This window comes from Taudactylus pleione, unplaced genomic scaffold, assembly GCF_031769625.1.
Source record: "Taudactylus pleione unplaced genomic scaffold, aTauple2 ptg000897l, whole genome shotgun sequence".
In the NCBI taxonomy this organism is placed as follows: Eukaryota; Metazoa; Chordata; class Amphibia; order Anura; family Myobatrachidae; genus Taudactylus; species Taudactylus pleione.
In genome coordinates, this window is record NW_028285298.1 from 1489931 (window position 1) to 1513772 (window position 23842).

Below are 23842 nucleotides of genomic sequence, written 5' to 3' on the forward strand. Positions count from 1 at the left end.
GTGTGAAGTGTTCCTCTGCACTATAATCTGTAATAAGTAAAATTTGCTTCTAAAAATAATCATGGGCTTACGTATGCGAGCACCATATTCCTCTCTGTGGATTCATTTCCCATCTATACTCTAACATGAAATAACATCCACAGTCTACAACAGAACATGGCTCCCAGTTGTCACATCATCATGCCAAAATGGCGGAACAATTGCTTGGTTTGTCAAGCAATAACTTTAGATCAAACCAAGTCTCAGGCACTGGAGACCTCATTTTTAATTGAACAAATGTCTTGCAGAGTATAATTTAAAAAATAAATAAATGTAATTTCCTGGTCTAATTAAAGCATAGCAGAAACAGTATAAATAATACCACAAACATATGCACAGTATGGCTGCAATTCCGGTGTGATTACTGGGCAGCCTCACCCAGTATTAAATGGCAGAGGTGGCATGATAATTGTAGGGTGATGTGTGGAATAAGGGGATTTTATTATTGTTAATGTGACATGTGCCTAATTTCTAGGTAGTCCTGGATATTAAATATATGTCCATATAAATGTTTCCATTTTTCATTATTGACCATTGTCACAGGACAGTTCCTATTACTGTGTATGTCATATGGAATTCTCACTATCAATCCTTATTTCAAAAGCTGCACACACACACAACGATTTAGTAAATGAACGATTTTAGTAAACGATTTTCGTTCATTTTTTCAAGGGAAAAATGAACGAAAATCGTTTACTAAAATCGTTCATTTACTAAATGTAATGAACGATTTTTTCTAACTACAAACGATTTTTGCATATTCCCTTACGTCAGTCTGACTGAACTTCAAACTACAAACGTGAACGCGTATGAACGATAATCGTTCATCGTTTTAACTCAGAAAGTGAACGATTTTTTTCAATGATTGAACGATAAACGATATCGTTATATATAATCGTTAAAAAAATCGTCGTGTGTGTGTGCACCTATACTTGCAGACTGTTACTCTGTAAATTTTGGGAGACCCCGGGAGGCAGCATCCTGGCTCAGGGGGCATGACACTGGGATTATGTCATCTTGGCCCTATCCCCGGTATACCAAAATAATGCATTACCCTTTATGATATGGATTGTAGTGACCAAAGATTTATCCATACAGCCACAGAGGACTTGCTTAGACCCATCCAGAAAACAAATTGTATTTAGATCTTGGCAAAAATGGGATTGATTGCAGTTTCCACGGACAAACGATATTCCGATAGCAATATTACAGAGACGTTCGCCAGGCTCTTGCACAAATACCTGACTATCACCACGGATTACGCTAATGGGAACAGTTATGCATAACCTGCGTGAGGCCTAATGAAATTGGGGTGTCTTGTGCAGACTTCAGGAGGCAACATTGGCTGCTAACATTGAATTATGTGTCTCTGATAAACCCGTAACCTCCATTTTCACAGGCATTCTGCCGTCATATAACTGCACCCATCGCCTATACGCAGAATGGAAGCAGCCATTTTGTGGGCCGACCTAATATTTAAAAGGATGTAAATTATTAATTCGCAATGAATCTCCTCAGTGATGTTGCTGGTTCCTAGTGAAGTAATAAACAGTAATAGTTTAGCCTTAAAAATGGCTGCCGGCACTGTGTATAGTGGTGTAAAGTAACAGCACAGCTTTAATTTTAGGTTTCCAGTTAAATTCACCCACTTCTTGGTGTTTTTACCATCCGGCACAATCATTTTACTATATGTTAGATTTCCTATTGCACTTCCAGTATAGGGGTAAACCGTAAACCACACCTGTGTGTGCATGAAAGTTTCTATGATTGTGTAATCAATGGCCAGGGATGTGTGTGTAGGGGGGGGGAGGGGGCTCGGACACAGAAGTGGGGCTGCTCTTCTCAGGTCAGTCATGTACCGCATGCAGAGCTGTCTATCTTTATAATTTATTAAAGTGAGCGTTCAAGACAAGCACTTGTATTTCTTTATATTTTGTTGTAGAAAAACCCTTGGACAGAAAAAGAGATTCTGAACAAACTGGAGATAAAAGTTTTAATAGATAATAATAATAAAATATAAACTTGAATGTACAAGCCTGTGTGTGGACTCTCATTGTATCATTTCTAACCATTACAGATTACACATAGTTAGCGGACAAGTCGTCCCTGATTGGTTGAATGCAAGTCGTCCCTGATTGGTTGAATGCAAGTTGTCCCTGATTGGTTGAATGCAAGTCGTCCCTGATTGGTTTTAGAACTGTCATCACTATCAGTGCATATTAGCGCCAGCCCTGTCCCTGCAGACAGGCGTATTTACGCACACGCATACCTCCGAATTGCGCCGTCACACCCTCGCTGAATGTCGCCACCATGAAGACTACTAGTTATAGTACAGTTCCACACTTGCATGCGCTGTGCAAAACAAATGCACAATACGCCCACCGAACCGACTTACCTGACAGTGTGCCGGATTCAGATGGGGACGCTGACGCAATCGCAGCTGGGACCATTTTCATCTGTTTTCTGGCATTTAGGAGCAAATTGCTGATCATCAGTTAATCCCATACGTTACCAGATTTTCAGTCCAACCAATCAACTAGATGGATGGTTGTACAGAAAATCTTTAGGTATGTACCCAGCTCTAGGGAGCCTTGAGGACCGCTTTTGGGAACCTCTGGTGTAGATAATACATTGATTTGGAGGGGTTAGCATTACTCACCACGTGGAACAGAGTAAGCCACCGCTGGACCACCGTGAATGTTTTGTTGACATTCTTATCGTCAACACATCATCTGCGTTGACACGGCCAATGTCGACATGACTATCAGTGTATATTAGCGCCAGCCCTGTCCCTGCATGACTATCATGTCGACACACTGTCTGCCGACATGATAAATGTCAGCAAAATATACCCAACCCGCTATAATGGTGGTGGCACTCTGGATTTTTTTTTGGCTTGTAATGTTGAACAGCTGGCACCCGGAAAATGCTGCCTACCCCTGATATAGAGTAAGAAAGGATGGTAAGAATTACATTCAGCAAAAGTAACTGAGAAGTAGCTGAACGCAGGGCAGCCATACGCACAATTCCTCGTAGAGTTCAATCGTAGCCACACGCCCTTGACACCCTCCCCCCGCTGCAAACGCCCTGTTACCACCCAGTTATATCCCTTAACCCGCAAGTATAGATTTGATAGAGTTACATATCACACAGCATACCCCATACAGGTGTACGCACGGCTTCGCAGTATGCGCAGAGGAAAAACTCGCCATTTACTGTACGTCCACCAAACTGATTAGCGACCGACTCCTCATCAGCCCCAATATGAGTAGATGCTGAGAATGACAGCTAGCATTATGAACAACGTCAGTGGAACTGTTAGAGGGACTTATACATGGATTATATAGAACTATCATACCCATATACAGTATATATCCCTACTATTATTTTTGTCAGATTGGAACAATGTGTGCGTCGCTGTTTCACATTGGTGCCTGCAAGGAAATCCACCTCTTGCGCCCTAATATGTGCTGCGCCTCCGTGCAGTAATGATCGGGAGGCATGCGCTATGTAACTCAGATGCATGTACAGACTTAAAACATTGCCCCACTATGTGCAACAACGTCACTGCATGCACCCACTGAATGAGGCCCATAACAAGCACAGCATGAGAATTCTATGCAGCAGTAGCAGGATGGCAGCGCGCCATGGCCCAGCACCCGTGCCCTGGCATCACCCAGCAAGAGCTGGGGGAGCAGCGTGGGAGCAGGAAGGTCCTGAGGACGTGGGCTGCAGCTTTCCTTGCAATGAGGAGCATTTGCTGGCACCCAGCAGGGTAGTGGGGTACCAAAAGGCCCGCGACCATCCCACTCCTCCAGCCTTGCGCCCTAGCACCGGTCGCTCACCCCTCGTTGCAGCCCTGACATGCAGCATTTTGGTGGCACAAACATGATATTACAGGGACAAATATTTAAAATCGAGGACAAAGCCAATAAAACTGGGACTCAGAGGACAGCCAGAGGACATCATTGTTTCTTATTATCGGGTTACATGGTACAGTGTGGAATTCCCAGCCAAATTCCACTAAGGACACTTATTGGTAGGGAAGAACAGACATACATATATAATTATATATATTAGACAAAGTCTAAACCTGTGGCTCTCCAGCTTTGGGTGAACTACAAGTCCCAGAATGCTTTACTATGCTCTAAGGCCCAGTACATGAACTGATGGGACACCTAATTGTCACAGAAGCTACAATCAGGTGACACATATGATAATACATTTGTACACAGATCACATAGTATATATATATATATATATATATATATATATATATATATATATATACACATACATATATATATGACATCATGTTAAGGGAATGCCCGGGTGTACTATGGCTGCGCCTCTACGTAGACGGAAGTGACGTAACGATGGACGTTATTTTATTAGTGTGCAATTGTGTGTTCTTATTGGCCAGGCATCGGGATTGGGTGGGGTGGCTGCGGATTGGCTGCCTGTGCTGTCAGTCAGTGATACGGCAGGATGGCGGAGAAGGGGCTGGAGCGGATTCCCGGGGTGGCTATAGACCCGAGCGGCGTGTTTAAGTACGTGCTCATCCGGGTCCACATAAAGCAGGGCTCGGAGGAGTACAAGGACATTGTGAGGGGTTACGGCTGGGCTGAGTACCACGGTGAGGGGACAGCCACCATGCTTACTATGTCATCCATTGTACCCGCATACAGTATTACAGTGTGACTGACAGCGACAGAGGAGACTACGTCATGTGCAATGAGAGTACTCCCAGTGCTGGGGCAGTATATTATACCAGGAGGGTACTCCCAGTGCTGGGCTATTATATACCAGGGGGTACCCACAGTGCTGGGCTAGTATATGCCAGGAGGGTAGTGGCAGTGCTGCAGCAATATTTACTTGCAGGATCATCCTAGCACAGCGGCAGTATACATATATAATGACAGTATATAACAGGAGGTTGCTCCCAGTGCTGTGGCAGTGTACAGCCATGGCCAAAAGTTATGAGAATGACACAAGTATTGGTTATCACAAAGTTTGCTGCTTCAGTGTGTTTAGACCTTTTTGTCAGATGTTACTATAGTATACTGTCAGGTGTTACTATGGTATACAGTCAGGTGTTACTATGGTATACTGTCAGGTGTTACTATGGTATACAGTCAGATGTTACTATGGTATACTGTCAGATGTTACTATGGTGTACTGTCAGATGTTACTATGGTGTACTGTCAGATGTTACTATGGTATACAGTCAGATGTTACTATGGTATACAGTCAGATGTTACTATGGTGTACAGTCAGATGTTACTATGGTGTACTGTCAGATGTTACTATGGTATACAGTCAGGTGTTACTATGGTATACTGTCAGATGTTACTATGGTATACAGTCAGATGTTACTATGGTGTACTGTCAGATGTTACTGTGGTGTACTGTCAGATGTTACTATGGTATACTGTCAGGTGTTACTATGGTATACTGTCAGATGTTACTGTGGTATACTGTCAGGTGTTACTATGGTATACTGTCAGATGTTACTATGGTGTACTGTCAGATGTTACTGTGGTATACAGTCAGATGTTACTATGGTATACAGTCAGATGTTACTATGGTATACAGTCAGATGTTACTATGGTATACAGTCAGATGTTACTATGGTATACTGTCAGATGTTACTGTGGTATACTGAGGTAGCATTACATAAGTGTCAGATGTTACTATGGTATACTGTCAGGTGTTACTATGGTATACTGTCAGGTGTTACTATGGTATACAGTCAGATGTTACTATGGTATACAGTCAGATGTTACTGTGGTATACTGAGGTAGCATTACATAAGTGTCAGATGTTACTATGGTATACTGTCAGGTGTTACTATGGTATACAGTCAGATGTTACTATGGTATACAGTCAGATGTTACTGTGGTATACTGAGGTAGCATTACATAAGTGTCAGATGTTACTATGGTATACTGACAGATGTTACTATGGTATACTGACAGATGTTACTATGGTATACTGAGGTAACATTACAGCATTACATAAGTGTCAGATGTTACTATGGTATACTGACAGATGTTACTATGGTATACTGACAGATGTTACTATGGTATACTGTCAGATGTTACTATGGTATACTGAAGTAACATTACAAGCATTTCATAAGTGTCAAAGGCTTTTATTCACAATTACATTAAGTTTATGCAGAGAGTGAATATTTGCAGTGTTGACCCTTCTTTTTCAAGACCTCTGCTATTCGCCCTGGCATGCTGTCACTCACCTTCTGGGCCACATACTGACTGATGGCCGCCCAGTCTTGCCTAATCAATGCTTGGGGATTGTCAGAATTTGTGTGTTGTTTATTTGTACACCCGCCCCTTGAGGATTGACCACAAGTTCTCAATGGGATTAAGGTCTGGGGAGTTTCCTGGCCATGGACCCAAAATTTTGATGCTTTGTTCCCCGAACCACTTAGTTATCACTTTTGCCTTATGGCAAGGTGCTCCATCATGCTGGAGAAGGCATTGTTCATCACCAAACTGTTCTTGGATGGTTGGGAGAAGTTGCTCTTGGAGGATGTTTTGTTACCATTCTTTTTTCATGACTGTGTTCGTAGGCAAAATTGTGAGTGAGCCCACTCCCTTGGCTGAGAAGCAACAACACACATGAATGGTCTCAGGATGCTTTACTGTTGGCATGACACAGGACTGATGGTAGCGCTCACCTTTCCTTCTCCGGACAAGCATTTTTCCAGATGCCCCAAACAACCTGAAAGAGGATTCATCAGAGAAAATAACTCTACCCCATTCCTCAGCAGTCCATCCCTGTACTTTTTGCAGAATATCAGTCTGTCCCTATGTTTTCCTGGAGAGAAGTGGCTTCTTTGCTGCCCTTCTTGACACCAGGCCATCCTCCAAAAGTCTTTGCCTCACTGTGCGTGAAGATGCACTCACACCTGCCTGCTGCCATTCCTGAGCAAGCTCTGCACTGGTGGTGCCCCGATCCCGCAGCTGAATCAACTTTAGGAGACGCTTGCTGGATGTTCTTGGGCTCCCTAAAGCCTTCTTCAGAACTATTGAACCTCTCTCCTTGAAGTTCTTGATGATCCGATAAATGGTTGATATAGGCGCAATCTTACTAGCTGCAATATCCTTGCCTGTGAAGCCCTTTTTGTGCAAAGCAATGATGACTGCACGTGTTTCCTTGCAGGTAACCATGGTTAACAGAGGAAGAACAATGATTTCAAGCTCCTCCCTCCTTATAAAGCTTCGTTATTCTAACTCAATCAGCATGACAGAGTGATCTCCAGCCTTGTCCTCGACAACACTCTCACCTGTGTTAACGAGAGAATCACTGACGTGTCAGCTGGTCTTTTTGTGGCAATGCTGAAATGCACTGGAAATTTTATTTTTGGGATTAAGGCCCTCATTCAGAGCCGTACGCTCTGAGCAGAGCGCACGCTCTGAATGAGGGCCGGCCTCCATGAAACTGGAGCGTCCTTCTGGACGCTCGTATAGCTGTGGGTCACCACCCACAGGCTATACGAGCGTGCATTTTGATGGCCGCGATGGTCGAGACCATCGCGACCATCGAAATTGCGAGCCGGAGCCTGCGGTTGAGGTTTTCAACCGCAAGCTCCGGAGTGATTTTGGCTCTATCAGAGCCAAAATCACTCCCACTGACATCACTAGTGATGTCAGTGGGCCGGCTTCTGACGGGAGGCGTTCCCGTGGGAACGCCCCCGTCAGGGAGGCACGCCCCCGGCACGCCTACCAAAGGGGGCGTGCTGTCAATCAACATTGACAGCACGCCCCCTTTGATTGGACACAACGAGCGAAGGACTTTCCTTCGCTCGTCGCGTCTGGCGCATGCGCACGACGGAGCTCCCTCCCAGTGCTGGGAGGGAGTGTGCTCCCAGTGCTGGGACAGTATATACCATGAGTGCTCTTGCATTGTATACATTGAGGGTACTGAGTGTAATACCCAGTGATGGTACTCCTAATGCTGAGTATAAGAACCAGTTAGGTTACTCTCAGAGCTTAAGGCCCCCATACACGGCACGATATACGTGCCGATGCGACGGATCGGCACGATATAGGTGCTATATCGTGCCGTGTATGGGCACAATATCGTACCTGATATCGTGCTGCGTTCTCCCGCGGGGTCGTACATCGCATCCCCCCCCCCAGGTCTTCCTGCAAAACCATCTGACCTGGGATGTGATGTACAATCCCATTCAAATGGTTGAGGGGGGAGCCGGCATATCGTGCAGTCTGCGGGGACTGCACGATTGGCGGCAGTGATGGCACGATCCGTCTGCTGATGGATCTACAATCGCCCTACACGGTGCATCGCACCGTGTATGGCCACCTTTAGTATAATATCCAGTGAGGGTATTCCTAATAAAAGTACTTTCGGTTCTGGAGGTGAACGTAATAAATGAGGGTCTGGTGCGGCATGCTGCTTTATTTAATGAGAGTACTCCTTAGTGGCAGAAAGTAACCTACCTGTCCATCCAGGCTGTCTATCTTATGGAGGTTATAGTTTTCTGTAGATTAAATTTTTTTCCCATCAAAGTTATTAAATCCTGGCAACCTGTAGCCAGACTGAGCTGTGGCCCAATATAGGTCTCGTATAGGTCTCTCTGATTGGTTGCAGCATTCGTAGTGTGGGATGGTCCGAGAAAGTTCCGTAACTGTGTTGTAACAACAGGGAGGGCTGTATATAGCTGTCTTTTCCTTCCACGCCACAAAACTACTATTGCTGGACTATGTTACCTAATTTACTGCTAGAATAACTGCTGAATCTGTCTCCTCACTCTCATTTGCATAAGAACACATTTACATCATGGAAGAACTGCTAGCAATGAGGAAGGCAAATTTAAAGAGGTCCTCATATAAAAACTAAAAAAATAAACCGCACAACTGACTTCTGTGTTCCGTTGCAGCCGATATCTATGACAAGGTGGCCGCAGAGATTGAGAAGGACGGGGTCTATGACTGCGAGTGCCTGGGGGGAGGACGCATCAGCCACTCCAGCAAGAAAATCCACATTTACGGCTACTCTCTGGTAATATGTTCCTGCCATGTTCATAGGCATGTACAGGGATGGTGTTACAGGTGCCCAGAATCTCCCTTCCCAACCAGGCTTACCCATGTACTACAGTATACAGTATGACTGCATCTATTGCATAGCCGTTTGTAGCGCTGTACAAGCTATCGCACCAGCTCCTTTCTTTAGGGACGTTTATTTAAAAGAGGAGCTCTCAATCGTCTGTATTGCATAACTGACCCCAAGGACAGATTCTGGGACCCCATCGGAGGTCCTGCGCAACGGGTTGCCCTCTTGTGGTTTAGGTGACACCTCCATTATACGTTATGATAATCAGATGCTGGATATTTACTTTGCTTCATTTAGAGAACCAGTGTAACAATATACTGCAGACCTCGTGTTCGTTGTGTGTACACATTGTTTCTCTTGTGGCTGAATCCGCTGTAGGCACCGTATGTGTGTGGCATTCGCCAGTATTGTCATCACAGTAGCATTATTGATTCTAAAACTGGGTACACATTAAACAATATGTGTACCCAGCAATGCAACAGGCGAACCCCCTCCCCCCTGCTGATGGGAAGATGCACATTAAACGATCCGGTGCCTGACCGCACAATATTTCGGCCCCAGCCGCATCCCGCTGCATGGTGTCTTCAGCAGTCGCATTATCAGATTGAGCTGCATGCGGCTGACAGAAGCGCCCGATGGCCGACATAGTGGGTACACTCTAGACGAGTGATTCCCAACCTCGCTCCTCAAGGCACACCAACAGTCCTGGTTTTAGTGATATCCATACTACAGCACAGATGGTTAAATCAAAATAACTGAGGTACTAATTAAGTCACCTGTGCTCAAGTATGGTTACTCTTAAAACCTGGACTGTTAAGCTGGCCACACACTAGACCAACTTACATCCAACCAGCCAACTTGGTGATTGGTTGGAATGAAAATCTGGTAATGTATGGGAGTAATTAATGATCAGCAATTTGCTCCTAAATGCCAGAAAACAGTTGAAAATGGTAATTCAAACAAGTTTGTTAAATGTTTGATCTAAACTATTTGTTCAAACAACAGTTTTGGTCCATTTTCCAGTGTTTGGGAGCAAATTGCTGATTGTATTCCTTACCAGATTTTCATTCCAACCAATCAACTAGTTGGCTGGTTGGACAGATAATCTTTAGATGTGTGGCCAGCTTTAGTGTGCCTTGAGGACCGTGGTTGGGAGCCCCTGCTCTATACTATTTTGATAATATGTCGCCCCGATTCGTTGGATCGAGCCAAAAATCATCTAATATGTACCCAGCTTTAGTATTCATTCTAGCACCCTGCCTGTGCAGTTCCTCTTTCCTGCCTGGGGTGTCGCTCTTCGCTCTGGTGCTTCTAGCACACTCAGCTGAAGCAACAAACTGCTGAGATACAGACCAGAGGGCCTGATTCAGAGGCGCTCACTCTGAATCAGGGCGGGCGCTGTTTTTTTTAGGAGCGGCCTCCTGGCCGCTCGCATAGCTGTGGGTGACCACCCACAGCTATAGCGAGTGGCCATGATGATGGTCGCGATGGTCAAGACCATCGCGACCATCGGGCTTGCGACGAGACCCTTGTGGTAGGGTCTCGTGGCCGCAAGCCCCAGGGAGCTTCTGGCTCTAATAGAGCCGGAAGCTCTCTCACTGACATCACTGGTGATGTCAGTGGGGCCGCCCACAAACGGCAGGCGTTCGCTTGGGAACGCCTCCGTTTGTGAAGCCCCCCCCCCGGCCACGCCTACAAAATGGGGCGCCAATTTTGTAGTGAAAAAGCGCTCGCTCCGGGGCTCGTGCGTGTGCACTGGGCCACCATCGACCCGCTTGCGAGCGGGTCTGAATCAGGCCCAGAGTGTGCTAGAAGCACCAGAGCAGAGAGCAACAACCCAGGCAGGGAAGAGAAACTGCACGGGTTGTGACAGGTGCAGGGTGCTAGAATGAACACTATTTATAATACTAAATAATACAGTATTCACATCTATTCTTGTTCTCAGAACTAGTGAACAGAGCTTAATAATCTTTTGCTGATAATAGTTTTATCTTGTGCCTTTGCAGGGCTTTGGTCGGGCCAGACACGCTGCGTCTATGGAGCTTATAAAAGCCAAATACCCTGACTACGAAGTGACTTGGTCGGACGAAGGATACTAGATAAGTCGCTGACTGTGGAGAGCCCTGCGCCAAACGTCTGTGTTAGGCGTCCAGTATTGTATGTTGAAACCTCTGAGCTATGTGTCTGCTTCTGACCACAAGGGGCAGAGTTCTGTGCTGAGCAGAGTTTTCAGCAGTTCATGGGAAGATTGGATAATTGTATTATACTGAACGGATCGTCTATACATATCGCAGGCAGCTATTTTTTATTTTTTTTCCCTACTATAGACACATGCAGACTATGCATTAACTAGGAACCAGGGACAATACATTGGTTTCCTCTGTCGTGTGCAGGCGAAAGGTGCACATTAAACCTTTACACCACCATCAGATGCAGTGTTTAGTGTTATTTGCAGCACAAAATTCCACATCCGACGTCTGTCTGCTGAAATCATATGTAAGTGAAATAATTTGCCTATGCTGGAAATCTTCTATATAAAATTAATTGGTCTGTTTGTTTGTTTACCTGTCCGGTTATGCATTCGGCACACCTGCACTGATTGGGGTGAAACCAACGTGAGGTGGTCCAGTTGGATCCCGCCCAGGTTTAGGGGTTATTAGGGTTCCGGTCGGACCTCCCGTTGGTGTACGCTGGGCAGAACTTTGACCCGGGAGCCTATTCTGGGCGTTCTACTGGATGGATTTGGATGAAAATGTCACAGAGGGGGTGGCAGGTGGTCTGGGGTGCCTAACTGAATAACTTGAAGATTTAAACCCGGGCAACGCGGGGTACTTCAGCTATTTGCACAACATTCGGGTAGGGGGGGGCTATTATGTGACAGGTGGGGAGGGTCATGGATTTGTAGGGTAAATCTATCTGCACCTGTGCCTAAAGGACATACTGTAGGTCGTGATTTAGAGTTGTATGCAAATCCAATGATTTATGTACAGTTCCGATGGTTGCCGAACGGCGCCTGATCAGGATATGTGCTGATCTTTCCACGCAGCGTCACCGGCCCCAGAAGCGCGGATTTCACGTCCACCATGGCCGATGTTCATGCAAGTGATTCGATAGCGTACATCTCAGTCAGGCCAATTGTTGTTTTCTTTACAACTAATGGTAGATGCACTCTGCTAGGTGGGTGATGTAATTGCCAGGAATGCCAATACCGTTCACTATTTCATAATGACCAAAGTTCACTTAGGTGGATTAATCCCTCAATTATCCTCATCTACAACAGCGCTGCCATAATTAGTAACATATGGCTATGTAAGCCTCCCGTTTGGATGCCTGTAGTTATAAAATTTCAGTATTATTGGTGGCTGTGGTCACACAAATAGCCCCTCACCTGAGGGGTCCGTGGGCGCTGCAGCGCGCAGTCATACCTGCCGATGACTGCTCAGATCCATTATAGAGCTGATCACTCGTAGTTTAAATCTAAAGAATATGATAAAACGCTATGTAAGAACAGGTAACCTTGCTGACCAGTCTTTATTTCAGCAAAGCTCTTTGATATGCCAGTGTGATGGCATCTGCCAGCCTGGCAGGAGGTCTCCATCTGCCCCACTGAGCCTGAATCCGGAGGTAAAGATTTGGTCCGTCCTCATGAAAGGATGCCAGGGATCAACATATGTCTGTGTATTTTGAAAAATAAATATATATATATTATCCTATGCTAATGCAGCACATCCGTTTGTCCTGTACGCAACATAGATGTGAGGATCTTGATAATAATTAATTTTGGCAGAGTTGTGATCAAGGGGCTATAAGGAGACTATGGCTTATACCCGAAGCATTGTATAAAAGCAGGTAACGTACTGTAAGCAGTTACATATATGGTGCTGATTCGAGTCCTTCGCATTGCGTTCTCAGATAGAACGTCAGACCCTCGTCTGCATTCGGACCCGGCCTCGTCTGCACTATAAGCGTATTTACACCAGTCCTGCCTTTAGTGCAATAGAACTGTGCATACACTCATAGAACCCTTCACCCAGTTATACCGATTTAGCCGCAAGTGCAGACGCCACTGAGCACCGCGCACCGCTAACCTTCCCGTAGTTGCTCAAAGGTGCATATGTTCCGCTAGGATGCAGAAAAGCGTCTCTCTGCTGCAGTGTGGAATGTATGTAACTAGACTGTAGGGACATTGCAGGCAGCAATGCGCAGCCTTGAGAAAGGTATTTCCTCCATATATCTACCTTAGTACATATCCTTGCACCACGTCGGAAGGAGCCTATTCTAACCTGCTCTACCATAACTGTAGCAGTTATAATTGTTTTAGAAGGGGTGGGTTAGGGGTGAGGGTGGCACAGCAGCATCATACATTCCTGGAACATGGTTTTATGACTTAATAGCTGTGAGCTAAGTGCAGGCTGTTCCGTTTGGTGCTAAGGTCAGGTCTGATCCGCACAGTGGCCTGGGAACGGCTGACTCGCAGAGCACCAGCTGTGTTGCAATTTACAGCACCTGCAGGTCACGCTGCACCCGGCTACTTGTTATACAGCCGGAGAAATGCTGATGGAGATCAACTGATGGGTTCCTGATCATCACTCCAGTAATGCAGGCTCTGGGCTCAGTGATCCTTACACCCGCGGTATTTTCCGAGTGACTTTCTCTGACGGCGCGCTCCGGGATGATCTCTGCGGAGCTTACATAAATGTTTGTCATGGCCGCCTAGGTGTCATCATGGGTGACTCTGCATTATCCATGCATAATTGTGTGTGATATATATGTGGCCATCCCCGGGTGCTGGTATTTCGCTTGCAGTATGTGTCAGTGTCTCCATTGCGTTACCACAAATAGTCTCTGGGTAAGTCGTGAGCTGACTCATTTCTTCCCCGTTCTGTGAACTGTGCGGAACAATAGAAGATTCTAAGGCACCAATCATCCTGTCTCCTTTTGTAGAGAACGTCATGTAAGCGATTAACAGGTAGGGCAGGGGTTAAAAAAAAAAAAAAGATCTTCCCCAAAAAATGGCCTAATTTAAAACAACCTTGTTTTTACAGGATTTATAACAATATATCCCCTTCTGGGGGGCTTTGGCCAGTGGTGTGAGACATCACACAGTATTTTTAGGGATAATTGGTAACTGGAAGCACTGACAGACATTCAGGCAGCTCACTATAACATGGGCAGGAAATGTTGGCTGCGCCGGTCACTGGTCATTCAGCAGATCACGGCCCGGTACAGGCGCTATAAGGCAGCATCTAACACCATTTTCTGCGCCGTTACAGAATCGGATGTCTCTTTTTTTTTTTTTTTCTATTTTCCAAAAAAATGTCTTCACCGTTCCCATCAAAATAGAATATTTTAATGGCTACTAGATGTTTTCTTTCTGCCAACGGGTGTTTCCTCAATTTCCACCACTATAGAACCAGTAGACAATGAATGAATGAAATGGAGAGAGATTATAATCGCACCTGGCACTGATACATAGGCTTACCGTACTACCCCTTTATACATAGGCTTACCATACTACCCCTTTATACATAGGCTTACCATACTACCCCTTTATACATAGGCTTACCGTACTACCCCTTTATACATAGGCTTACCGTACTACCCCTTTATACATAGGCTTACCGTACTACCCCTTTCTACTTCAGGGTCCATAGGGGGTCCACAGGGTTGATCTTGGGGTATAGGTTGGGAACCAAATCCGGGCACCACGCAGTTAAAGCTTTTAGCTCCCAGGATGCACTTGGGTCCACTCTCCCTATAACCCCGCCCCCCAGCCAGAGGCACCTCAGTTTAAGTTGGTGCCCGGCCGGAGTCGGGTCACCGTTACTGCAGGGGGGCTGCTTAGCAGCCTCTAAGCTTAAAAGAGTTTTGTTTTATTATTTTTTTACTACTCTTCAGAGCGGCAGCATCAGACTGTCCAATGGACGTCTGAGCTGCCGCTCCTACACCCCGCCGGCGCTGCGACGCCAGTACAGATCTGGGGATCGCAGCGGGACCCCAGAGTCTGTACTAGCCGGGCTCTGGAGGAATCCCTGGGCTGCTGCCGGATCGACGGGGACAGGTAAGTCGCGTGGTCACCGCTTGCGGTGACCCGCGTGTACATGCAGCCTTATGCCTCCGGTCTCTGGGGACAGACCGGAGGCGCTAGCGGTGGCGGCGGGCTCCCCCTCCATGGAGGCATACCCCGCGTGTCCACAGCCCACCAGGGATTATAGCGGCAGCGGGAGCCGGCATCCCGGGGGGTTAATTGCTAGCCAGGGGAGGAAGCCTTCCCTGTCTAGCGGCTCCTCCCCTCAGCTCAGCGCGCCTTTCAATAATACAGTCTGGCGTCGCTGAGCTGCTTCCTCCGCGGGCCACGCTTCTTCTGAGGTCTCCAGCGGCCATTTTCTCTCTGTGGTGCTGCAGAACTCTTAGGATGTCAGTGAGCCCAGTCCCCCTGCGTACCTGGCCATTTTGGGTGAGTGTACACAGCGCTATAGCCTTCCCAGACACTGAATCTGGGCAGTTGAATGTAGCGACATTGTGCAGTATATTATATGTCATGCTTATGTATGTATATATATTTTTCTGCATTGTATGTGACTTATGCTAGTGCTGACTGTCTGCTTTTTCTCTCACCTGTCAGTGTATATCTATCCCTTTTCTTTATCTGCCCTAATACAGGTGTACCTGGGGTGGTTCTGAGACCTCACATATATATATTTGTTAATATCTGTGAGGTTTGTCACATACTGTTGCGTGCTGCACGTTGCCATATTTTAGATGGAACTGTGAGTTGCGTACGCTGATAATGGGTTCCTGCAGCTAATCTTAGCGTCAGTCAGGACCGGTATGGCGCTGCTTAATATTTCCGTCAAGATAGTCAGATATATCTGACCAGGAGATTGCACACGATACTGCACCCATTATTGCTATCCTGCAAGTCATAGCCTGCAGGAATTAGTGCGGAGGATTTTAACTCAGAAAGGTTTACGTATGCGGCACCATCTGGTGCCGGGCCCCTTGCACGACCCCCTTAAAGGGCGTTGTTTCTCAGGATCCTCTCCTTTGAGGATCGCCGGGCGGGCCCCATTGTCGTCACTCGCTTGGAGTTACTTCACCATACTGCCCTTTTGAACTCGGGGTATCTCGCAATTTCTTGCAATTTACCCCTGTGTCACAGACTATCGCTCCCTGCCGGGGTTTTTCACAGTACATGAATTACCTCCGATACCACATCGGTCTGTCATTCCCCTTGCAGGGATTACCACAACGGCCACCCTGGTGGATGTCGTTTTATACGAAATACTAATTGGCGTGATATACGCCCTGTGGTTACTGACCAGTGGCTCTGCCGTGAACTGGATGGTATATTCGGCTCTTTCCCTCTCACATGGGGGGGAGCCGATCTCAAGTATTATTATCCCTGCTTTGGGGCTGGTAGCCAGGCTCATTCTGGATATAGAGAATGTCGATCCTGCACCTGTATCATACATCTCCCGTTTTCTGCCCAGCGGGTGGATCTCATAGCGGGAGTCTGGCTGTCCCCAGATACGAGGAGTCACAAAGGCCTCCTGTTTCCCATTCCCTGAGGGTCCTCACAAGTAATGGAAATCCCCTTCTGGGATGGATTTGTATGTTAATCATCGGGTTACAGGCATTAATACGCCTCCCATCCCGGCCTGGACGGATTTTACGGATCCGTAGGTGGTAACTTTGCCTGAAATCAATGTACTCGTTTTCAGGGCCTGTTGCCCGTCCTACCATGGCCATCGCATGGTGATGCTTTTGTGACGTTTTTCCCCTCCAACACGTCTGAGGTTCAAATATCTTTTTGCCGCTCACAAAATATGCAGTGGTCATATGTGGGATTACCTCATGGGATGCCGGTCTTCTAACTTTCAGGGTTTCGGCGGCATCTGTATCCGCCGCAGTACCCTATGGCTGCGTTATGGGAAAGCAGAGGTGCACACTCCTTCCAGGGGGAAGTTCTTGTTTGGTCCCGACCTTGACAAGATCGTTGCATCATTGGCAGTATCACTAATGGGGAGATACCGTCTTTAGCTACTCCCACTACATTCGGACTAACTCTGTTAAGTCTTTTTGTCCTCAGGGTCAGCCTAAAGGCCTGTTTTTTCCTAGGCTGTCGGCCTCCACGGGGGCCACCATATCCAGTACCGAGCAGTCCTGGACTTCCGGACGACCCTGTTTCTACACCTGAGGATATACCCTCAGCCTGACGGGACAGGTCTACATCTGGGGAATTTCCAGAGTGAGGTACTGATTCTCAACGGCCTCTCATTGCTCATGCAGCCTCCTCACAGGCATTGGTACACGGGCCCTTCTTCAGAACTGATCAGGGCCTTACAATCCCAGAAAGCTATACAGTCTTTGTGGTAAGCAGAGCTATTTCGGCCAACCTCACTATCTCAGTGAGGGACTGGTTGTTCTACTTTCTTTTTGGGGCGGTGACCGACTGGTCCTCCTTTGCCTATACTCTGTCTCAAATCCCTGAATCAGATTCCAACGGTGCCTTGACTCAGGTGGAATCGTCCATGCTCCATCATCCGATGTTTGGAACCTGGGGATTTTATGGTATATCCGAGTATTCAGGATACGTACCTACGGGTACATACAGAGCCCTCTCATCAGCATGGGTTCAGGTTTGCTGTGCCACAGCAACACTTGTAAGTTTCGGGCTCTGCCTTTTGGGGCTGTCCTCAACTCCACCGGGGTTTACCAGCTTTATGGATTTTCTGACAGTTCACCTGTTCAGTGTATCCGAATGCTCCTTTCTCTGGACGGTCTCCTACTTTTAGCAGGATCACCAAGGTACTTTACCGCCAGGTCAGGATAACCGGGGCTTCTTCTCGTCACAGAAAAGTCCTCCCTGCATCCCTCACAGGGTTTTCTTCATCTGGGAGCACTGCTGGATTCTCAGAATCTGAGAATTTTTCTGGCGTAAGACAAGATCTCCACTCTTCAACTTCGAGGGTGCGGATATCTACGCAGTCGACATATGTCATTACTCTTTGTGATGCGCGGTCTACCAGAGTGTCTACCTTTTGGTAGGGTGGAATGTGCTCAGTTCCATTCCAGGCCTTGCCATAATTGACTCCCCTCCAGATGGATCGAGTTTTTTCCATCGGATCACTGTTCGAACGATGATACTTTCTACGGAGGCGAGTTGGTCTCTGTCCGGGTGGCTATCGCCATCTCGTCCAGGGTGTTCTTTGCTAAAGACAGTGTCTGGTCCGCATTCATTTCGGGGCAGTTGGACGTCTGTCGCTTCTGCCCTGCCACTTACCTTGTTGATACTTTAAGCTGTCTTGGACTTTCACTCTGGCCTAACCCATTTGTCACGGTTAACCTGAATAGGTTCAGTCCGACAGTGTCACAACAGTGGCTTCCATCTAGGCAACACTGGTAGTTGGGTGGCAATGTTAGGAATGTCACCCATTCTGACATAGTCCAAGGGTCTTCTCCTGGCCAACTCTGCGGTGTTTATTCCCGGAGCTCTCCATTGGGAAGCGGGCTTCCTCAGCCGTCACGGCGTGCATCCCGGGCACTAGTCTCTTCTCCAAGAGAGGTTTCAACTCCTGGTGAGCAGAGGGGGCCTCCCTGAGGGGATTGATCCCCATGGCCTTCTGACTCGATCACACATTACCGGTGTTACAGTCCAGCTCTAGGAGTACTGAAGCTACCTTCAGTGACTCTTTGTCAGTGAAGTGGTCCTTCCACTTTGTGTACCTGTGTCCTCCGGTCTCCCTTCTTCCTCGAGGTCTTCGGAAGTTTAATTCGAGACGGAGGGGCTTTCCTTCTGGGGGCTCCAGGTCGTCCCAGACATCACTGGTACTAAGATTTTCGGAGTCTCCTCCTCGATGCTCCGTTCCTACTGCTTCACTATCTGGACCTGTTGTCTCAGGGTCCTTGTTTTTCCCTGGATCTGGATCGCTTGTCTTTAACTGCGCCCCTACTGTGGTCCTCGGGCTTCCCTGGCTCTGTCTTCATTGAGATGTTTAGAGCAGATAGGCCAGACTTTGCTGGGATCTGCCACGGACTGTGGCATACATAATTCTTATGGTATCGTACCTGTCGATACGATCCTCCGGTGTCCAGGATTTCCAGATATTCTGGCATTCCTTCCAGCTGGCTTGGGTTTCACCCTTGGCCTGGCCTTCCTGACAGTGCGGATCTCTACACTGTCGGTATGGTTAAGATATGGAATTGCTCCGCTCTGGTATCCAGTTCATCCTTTGGAGTGTTTTCTGGATTATGTCTCCACTTATCCTCCCTAGGGACTCCTGGGGAGTTAGTAGTGGTTCTTTGTTCCCTCCGGGGACAGTCCATGGAACCGCTGGTTGTGATAGCCATTACATGGTCTATTGTTTAAGCTCTCTCTCTCTCTCTCTCTCAGGGTGTTTAAATCAACCAGGAGAGTGTCTGAATGGGGAGCGTTCTCATGTGGCTCCCTCTTCTGGAGGGCATCATGTCAGGGTGTGAGTTGCTCTCGCCCTGTGTTTCTTCTTAAAGTGGTTTTTAGGTTCCATATTATTCTGGAACTTATGGTATGGCCATTCAGTTCCCAGTCCTCTCGGCTGTTGTGGCCTCATGGACTGTGGTCCGGCCTCTTTGGCTTTATGTGATCCGTTCAAGTTCCTTATGGTAAGCGGACTCCTTATTGGTGGTCTGCGGTTTCTGGTTTTAACAGGAAACGATGGCCGGCCTATAATGAAATGTTGACTGGATGGCCTCGTATGTCTTCCTCAGGGGCCTACCCATGGGTGGGCATTTCTGTCGTTGAGGCTTGTTTTTTTCTCGGGCCGTGTAACCCTCGTGGGCGGCTCGTCGTGGCGCCTCGGCTGTTTTGCCTTACTAGGTGTCCACGTGGTCTTCTGTCCATACCTTTTTAAGGTTCTAGGCATTGGTTTCCTTTGCCTCTCAGGATGCTTCCTTTTTGGCGACGGATTCTCCTCTCAGCACAGGAGCGTCCCCACCCTTGGTTGAACTGCTTTGGGACATCCCCAAGGTCAACCCTGTGGACCCCCTATGGACCCTGAAGTAGAAAACAAGAGATGTGGTAAGAACTTACCTTTGTTATCTCTGTTTCTACGAAGTCCATAGGGTCCACAGGGCGCCCGCCCTGACGCACCTGGCTTCATATGGGCTGTGTTACTGGTCACCGGCTTCCCGTCTCCTTTTCTGTGAGTATGGTTCTAGAGTGTTCCAGTTTTCTCTCTCTTTTTCTCTCCTCCTCCGGCCTTTGGCTACTTACAATCTGAGGTGCCTCTGGCTGGGGGGCGGGGTTATAGGGAGAGTGGACCCAAGTGCATCCTGGGAGCTAAAAGCTTTAACTGCGTGGTGCCCGGATTTGGTTCCCAACCTATACCCCAAGGTCAACCCTGTGGACCCTATGGACTTCGTAGAAACAGAGATAACAAAGGTAAGTTCTTACCATATCTCTTGTTTTATACATAGGCTTACCTTACTACCCCTTTATACATAGGCTTACTGTACTACCCCTGTATTCATAGGCTTACCTTACTACCCCTTTATACATAGGCTTACCGTACTACCCCTTTATTCATAGGCTTACCGTACTACCCCTTTATACATAGGCTTACCGTACTACCCCTTTATACATAGGCTTACCGTACTACCCCTTTATACATAGGCTTATCGTACTACCCCTTTATTCATAGGCTTACCTTACTACCCCTTTATACATAGGCTTACCGTACTACCCCTTTATACATAGGCTTACTGTACTACCCCTTTATTCATAGGCTTACCTTACTACCCCTTTATACATAGGCTTACCGTACTACCCCTTTATTCATAGGCTTACCGTACTACCCCTTTATACATAGGCTTACCGTACTACCCCTTTATACATAGGCTTACCGTACTACCCCTTTATACATAGGCTTATCGTACTACCCCTTTATTCATAGGCTTACCTTACTACCCCTTTATACATAGGCTTACCGTACTACCCCTTTATACATAGGCTTACCGTACTACCCCTTTATACATAGGCTTACCATACTACCCCTTTATACATAGGCTTACCATACTATCCCTTTAAACTGGGACACTCATGAATTACACAGGTTCTGTGACTGACTGACTTCAAGTCTGAATTTCACCTGGTTTTAAATAGACACAGAACCTGTATAATTCGTGAGTGTCCCGGTTTAAAGGCGTAGTATAGTAAGCCTATGTATAAAGGCGTAGTATAGTAAGCCTATGTATAAGGGCGTAGTATAGTAAGACTATGTATAAGGGTGTAGTACGGTAAGCCTATGTATAAGGGCGTAGTATGGTAAGCCTATGTATAGGGGCGTAGTATGGTAAGCCTATGTATAAAGGCGTAGTATGGTAAGCCTATGTATAGGGGCGTAGTATGGTAAGCCTATGTCTAAAGGCGTAGTATGGTAAGCCTATGTATAAGGGTGTAGTACGGTAAGCCTATGTATAAGGGCGTAGTATGGTAAGCCTATGTATAGGGGCGTAGTATGGTAAGCCTATGTATAAAGGCGTAGTATGGTAAGCCTATGTATAGGGGCGTAGTATGGTAAGCCTATGTCTAAAGGCGTAGTATGGTAAGCCTATGTCTAAAGGCGTAGTATGGTAAGCCTATGTCTAAAGGCGTAGTATGGTAAGCCTATGTCTAAAGGCGTAGTATGGTAAGCCTACTTGTCTTATACAGAGTACTAAGAAATCTTATCTGAATAAGTAGACATTGGTTCTTCAGATCAGGGGCGCCAAGATGGCGGGGAGAGGGTACTAATTACCTGGGCTGCTGGAGGGGCCTGGGTCCTAAAGGAGCGTGGTTACGCCTCCCGCGATTAGTTCACGCCCCCTTCACCCGGGCCCATCTGGGCTCTTTATGACCCTGCTTCAGGTGACGGAGGCATCAGTTTCTTCATACATGTAATGTAATAAACATGACCTAGTGTAATACATTAGGGCAGTAATTCTTAAGGCAACCTAACAGTCTAGGTTTAAAGGATATCCATGCTTGAACACAGGTGGATTAATTAGTACCTCAGTCAATATAATTTAACCATCTGTGCTCTAGCATGGATATCGTTAAAACCTGGACTGTTACGGTGTCTTGAGGACTGAGTTTGGGAAAACTCTACATTAGGTCATGACACCCAATAGTGTAGAGGTTTCCAAATGCCGCCATTACAGTCCACTTTTTAAGGATATCCATGCTTGAGCACTGGTGACTTTTTTTTGCCTAGATTAACCACTCCCTTTTCATGCACCTATGAAAGGCGATTAAGTTGATTTGAGCAACCACCATTTTATATGACTTAATTAGCACCACAGACAATTTCATATACCATCTGGGCTCAAACATGGATATACTTAAAACCTGGACTGTAATGGCGGAGTTTGGGAACCTCTGCAGTAGTGAAAAAAAAGGCGGAATAAGTGTCTAATAGGTCTACTTGTGATATAACATTGAGATCTTCCTCTTACCAAGTTGGGGGAGCGCCCCCATGGTGCTGTGCTGACTTGAGAATAATAAATTGACAGCGTATCGGAGGGTCTTTGTTAACCAGCCCTGGCATTCATCGCCTGAGCACAGGCAGAGCGATCCCAGACAAGATACGTCAGGCAACCCGGCATACTTCCTACCCGGCACTGGGCCCATAGCGACCTGTTACCTGTACGTAGATAATGTTATATGTATTTAGAGAAGCAGCAAAGTGCACCCTTCTGTGCTATTATGGTGTCACCCCCTCAGATGGTGGCACCGAGCGGCGGTGTTAGATGGCGCACACATAGGCACGTCATCCACACTGTGCCAAGAGTCGGGAGAGGCTGCGGGCTGCTCAGCAGCTCCTGGAGTGCCAGGTAAGCCCCCAACGGGACGTGAACGGGGCCGTGACATGCGGTCACGATCCCAAAACGTCATACACCAAGGGACGAACGTGCGAGTAGTTACGGTAGCGCACTGGGTGGCACCAACCCAAATGACGCCACTGCTTTGCGGTATGGTCTTCATGCTACCTATAAATAGACAGATGTGAATATGAAATGTATGGAAGAGACCTGTCTTCTGTATAGTGTAGATTTTTTTGTTGGCATAGAATAAAAATAGTTTTATTGATTTTTTTTTGTGCAATATTTATTATTTGCTGATGCAGAATCTGCAAACAATGCATTGAGTAGGCAGCGGGGTTACATAGTAGAGCATTGTCCTGGGCTCCTTACTATGCAGAGCTCTGATTTCTGCTAATTAGGGGTAAAAGTCCACATTCACAGTTCCTGAGAGAATCCTCTGCTGTACTCAGAGCTCTCTTGGGGTTTATCATGCAGAGATCACACATCTCCCTGTTCCTGCTCGCTGTGTGCTGCTTCGGTGAGTGATTGCTGAGCTCCGGCTAGTTAGAGTTACTAGTTCTGACTCCACCATTTCTGGGCGGGGGGCTTTTGTCTGGTTCTGGAGACTCAATGGGGTTTGTAATGCAAGGCAGATTAGAGCCTGCTGCGGAAGTGGCCTGTACACCTGTCCTTACCATCAGTTCATATAATATTGGTGATATATTCTTCAGGAGCAAAAGAACTACAAATCCCAGTCTACTCTGTCAACCAGTAGCACTGAAACAGCTGGCGTGCCACCGGTTGCTATTACTGATCTTAAAGAATGGCAGTCTGGACATGCTGGGACTTTTAGTTCCATTACAGCCAGAGAGTTACAAATTCTTTA

At 46.8% G+C, this 23842-nt stretch overlaps 2 protein-coding genes across 2 annotated transcripts in view; both read left to right on the forward strand.

Annotated features, from left to right (window-relative positions):
* Positions 1 to 4450: 4450 nt before the first annotated feature.
* On the forward strand, positions 4451 to 11927 carry PHPT1 (phosphohistidine phosphatase 1). The gene is made up of 3 exons (XM_088459146.1): positions 4451 to 4675; positions 8963 to 9084; positions 11142 to 11927. The coding sequence occupies exons 1-3, from the start codon at positions 4528 to 4530 to the stop codon at positions 11232 to 11234; spliced, it is 363 nt and encodes a 120-aa protein (XP_088315272.1). The 5' UTR covers positions 4451 to 4527; the 3' UTR covers positions 11235 to 11927.
* Positions 11928 to 23445: 11518 nt separating this feature from the next.
* MAMDC4 (MAM domain containing 4) overlaps positions 23446 to 23842 on the forward strand; it is a 61722-nt gene continuing 61325 nt past the window's right edge. Inside the window, exon 1 of the mRNA XM_088459145.1 lies at positions 23446 to 23494. Coding sequence (XP_088315271.1) covers positions 23446 to 23494 — 49 coding nt within the window. The remainder of the gene's footprint in view (positions 23495 to 23842) is intronic.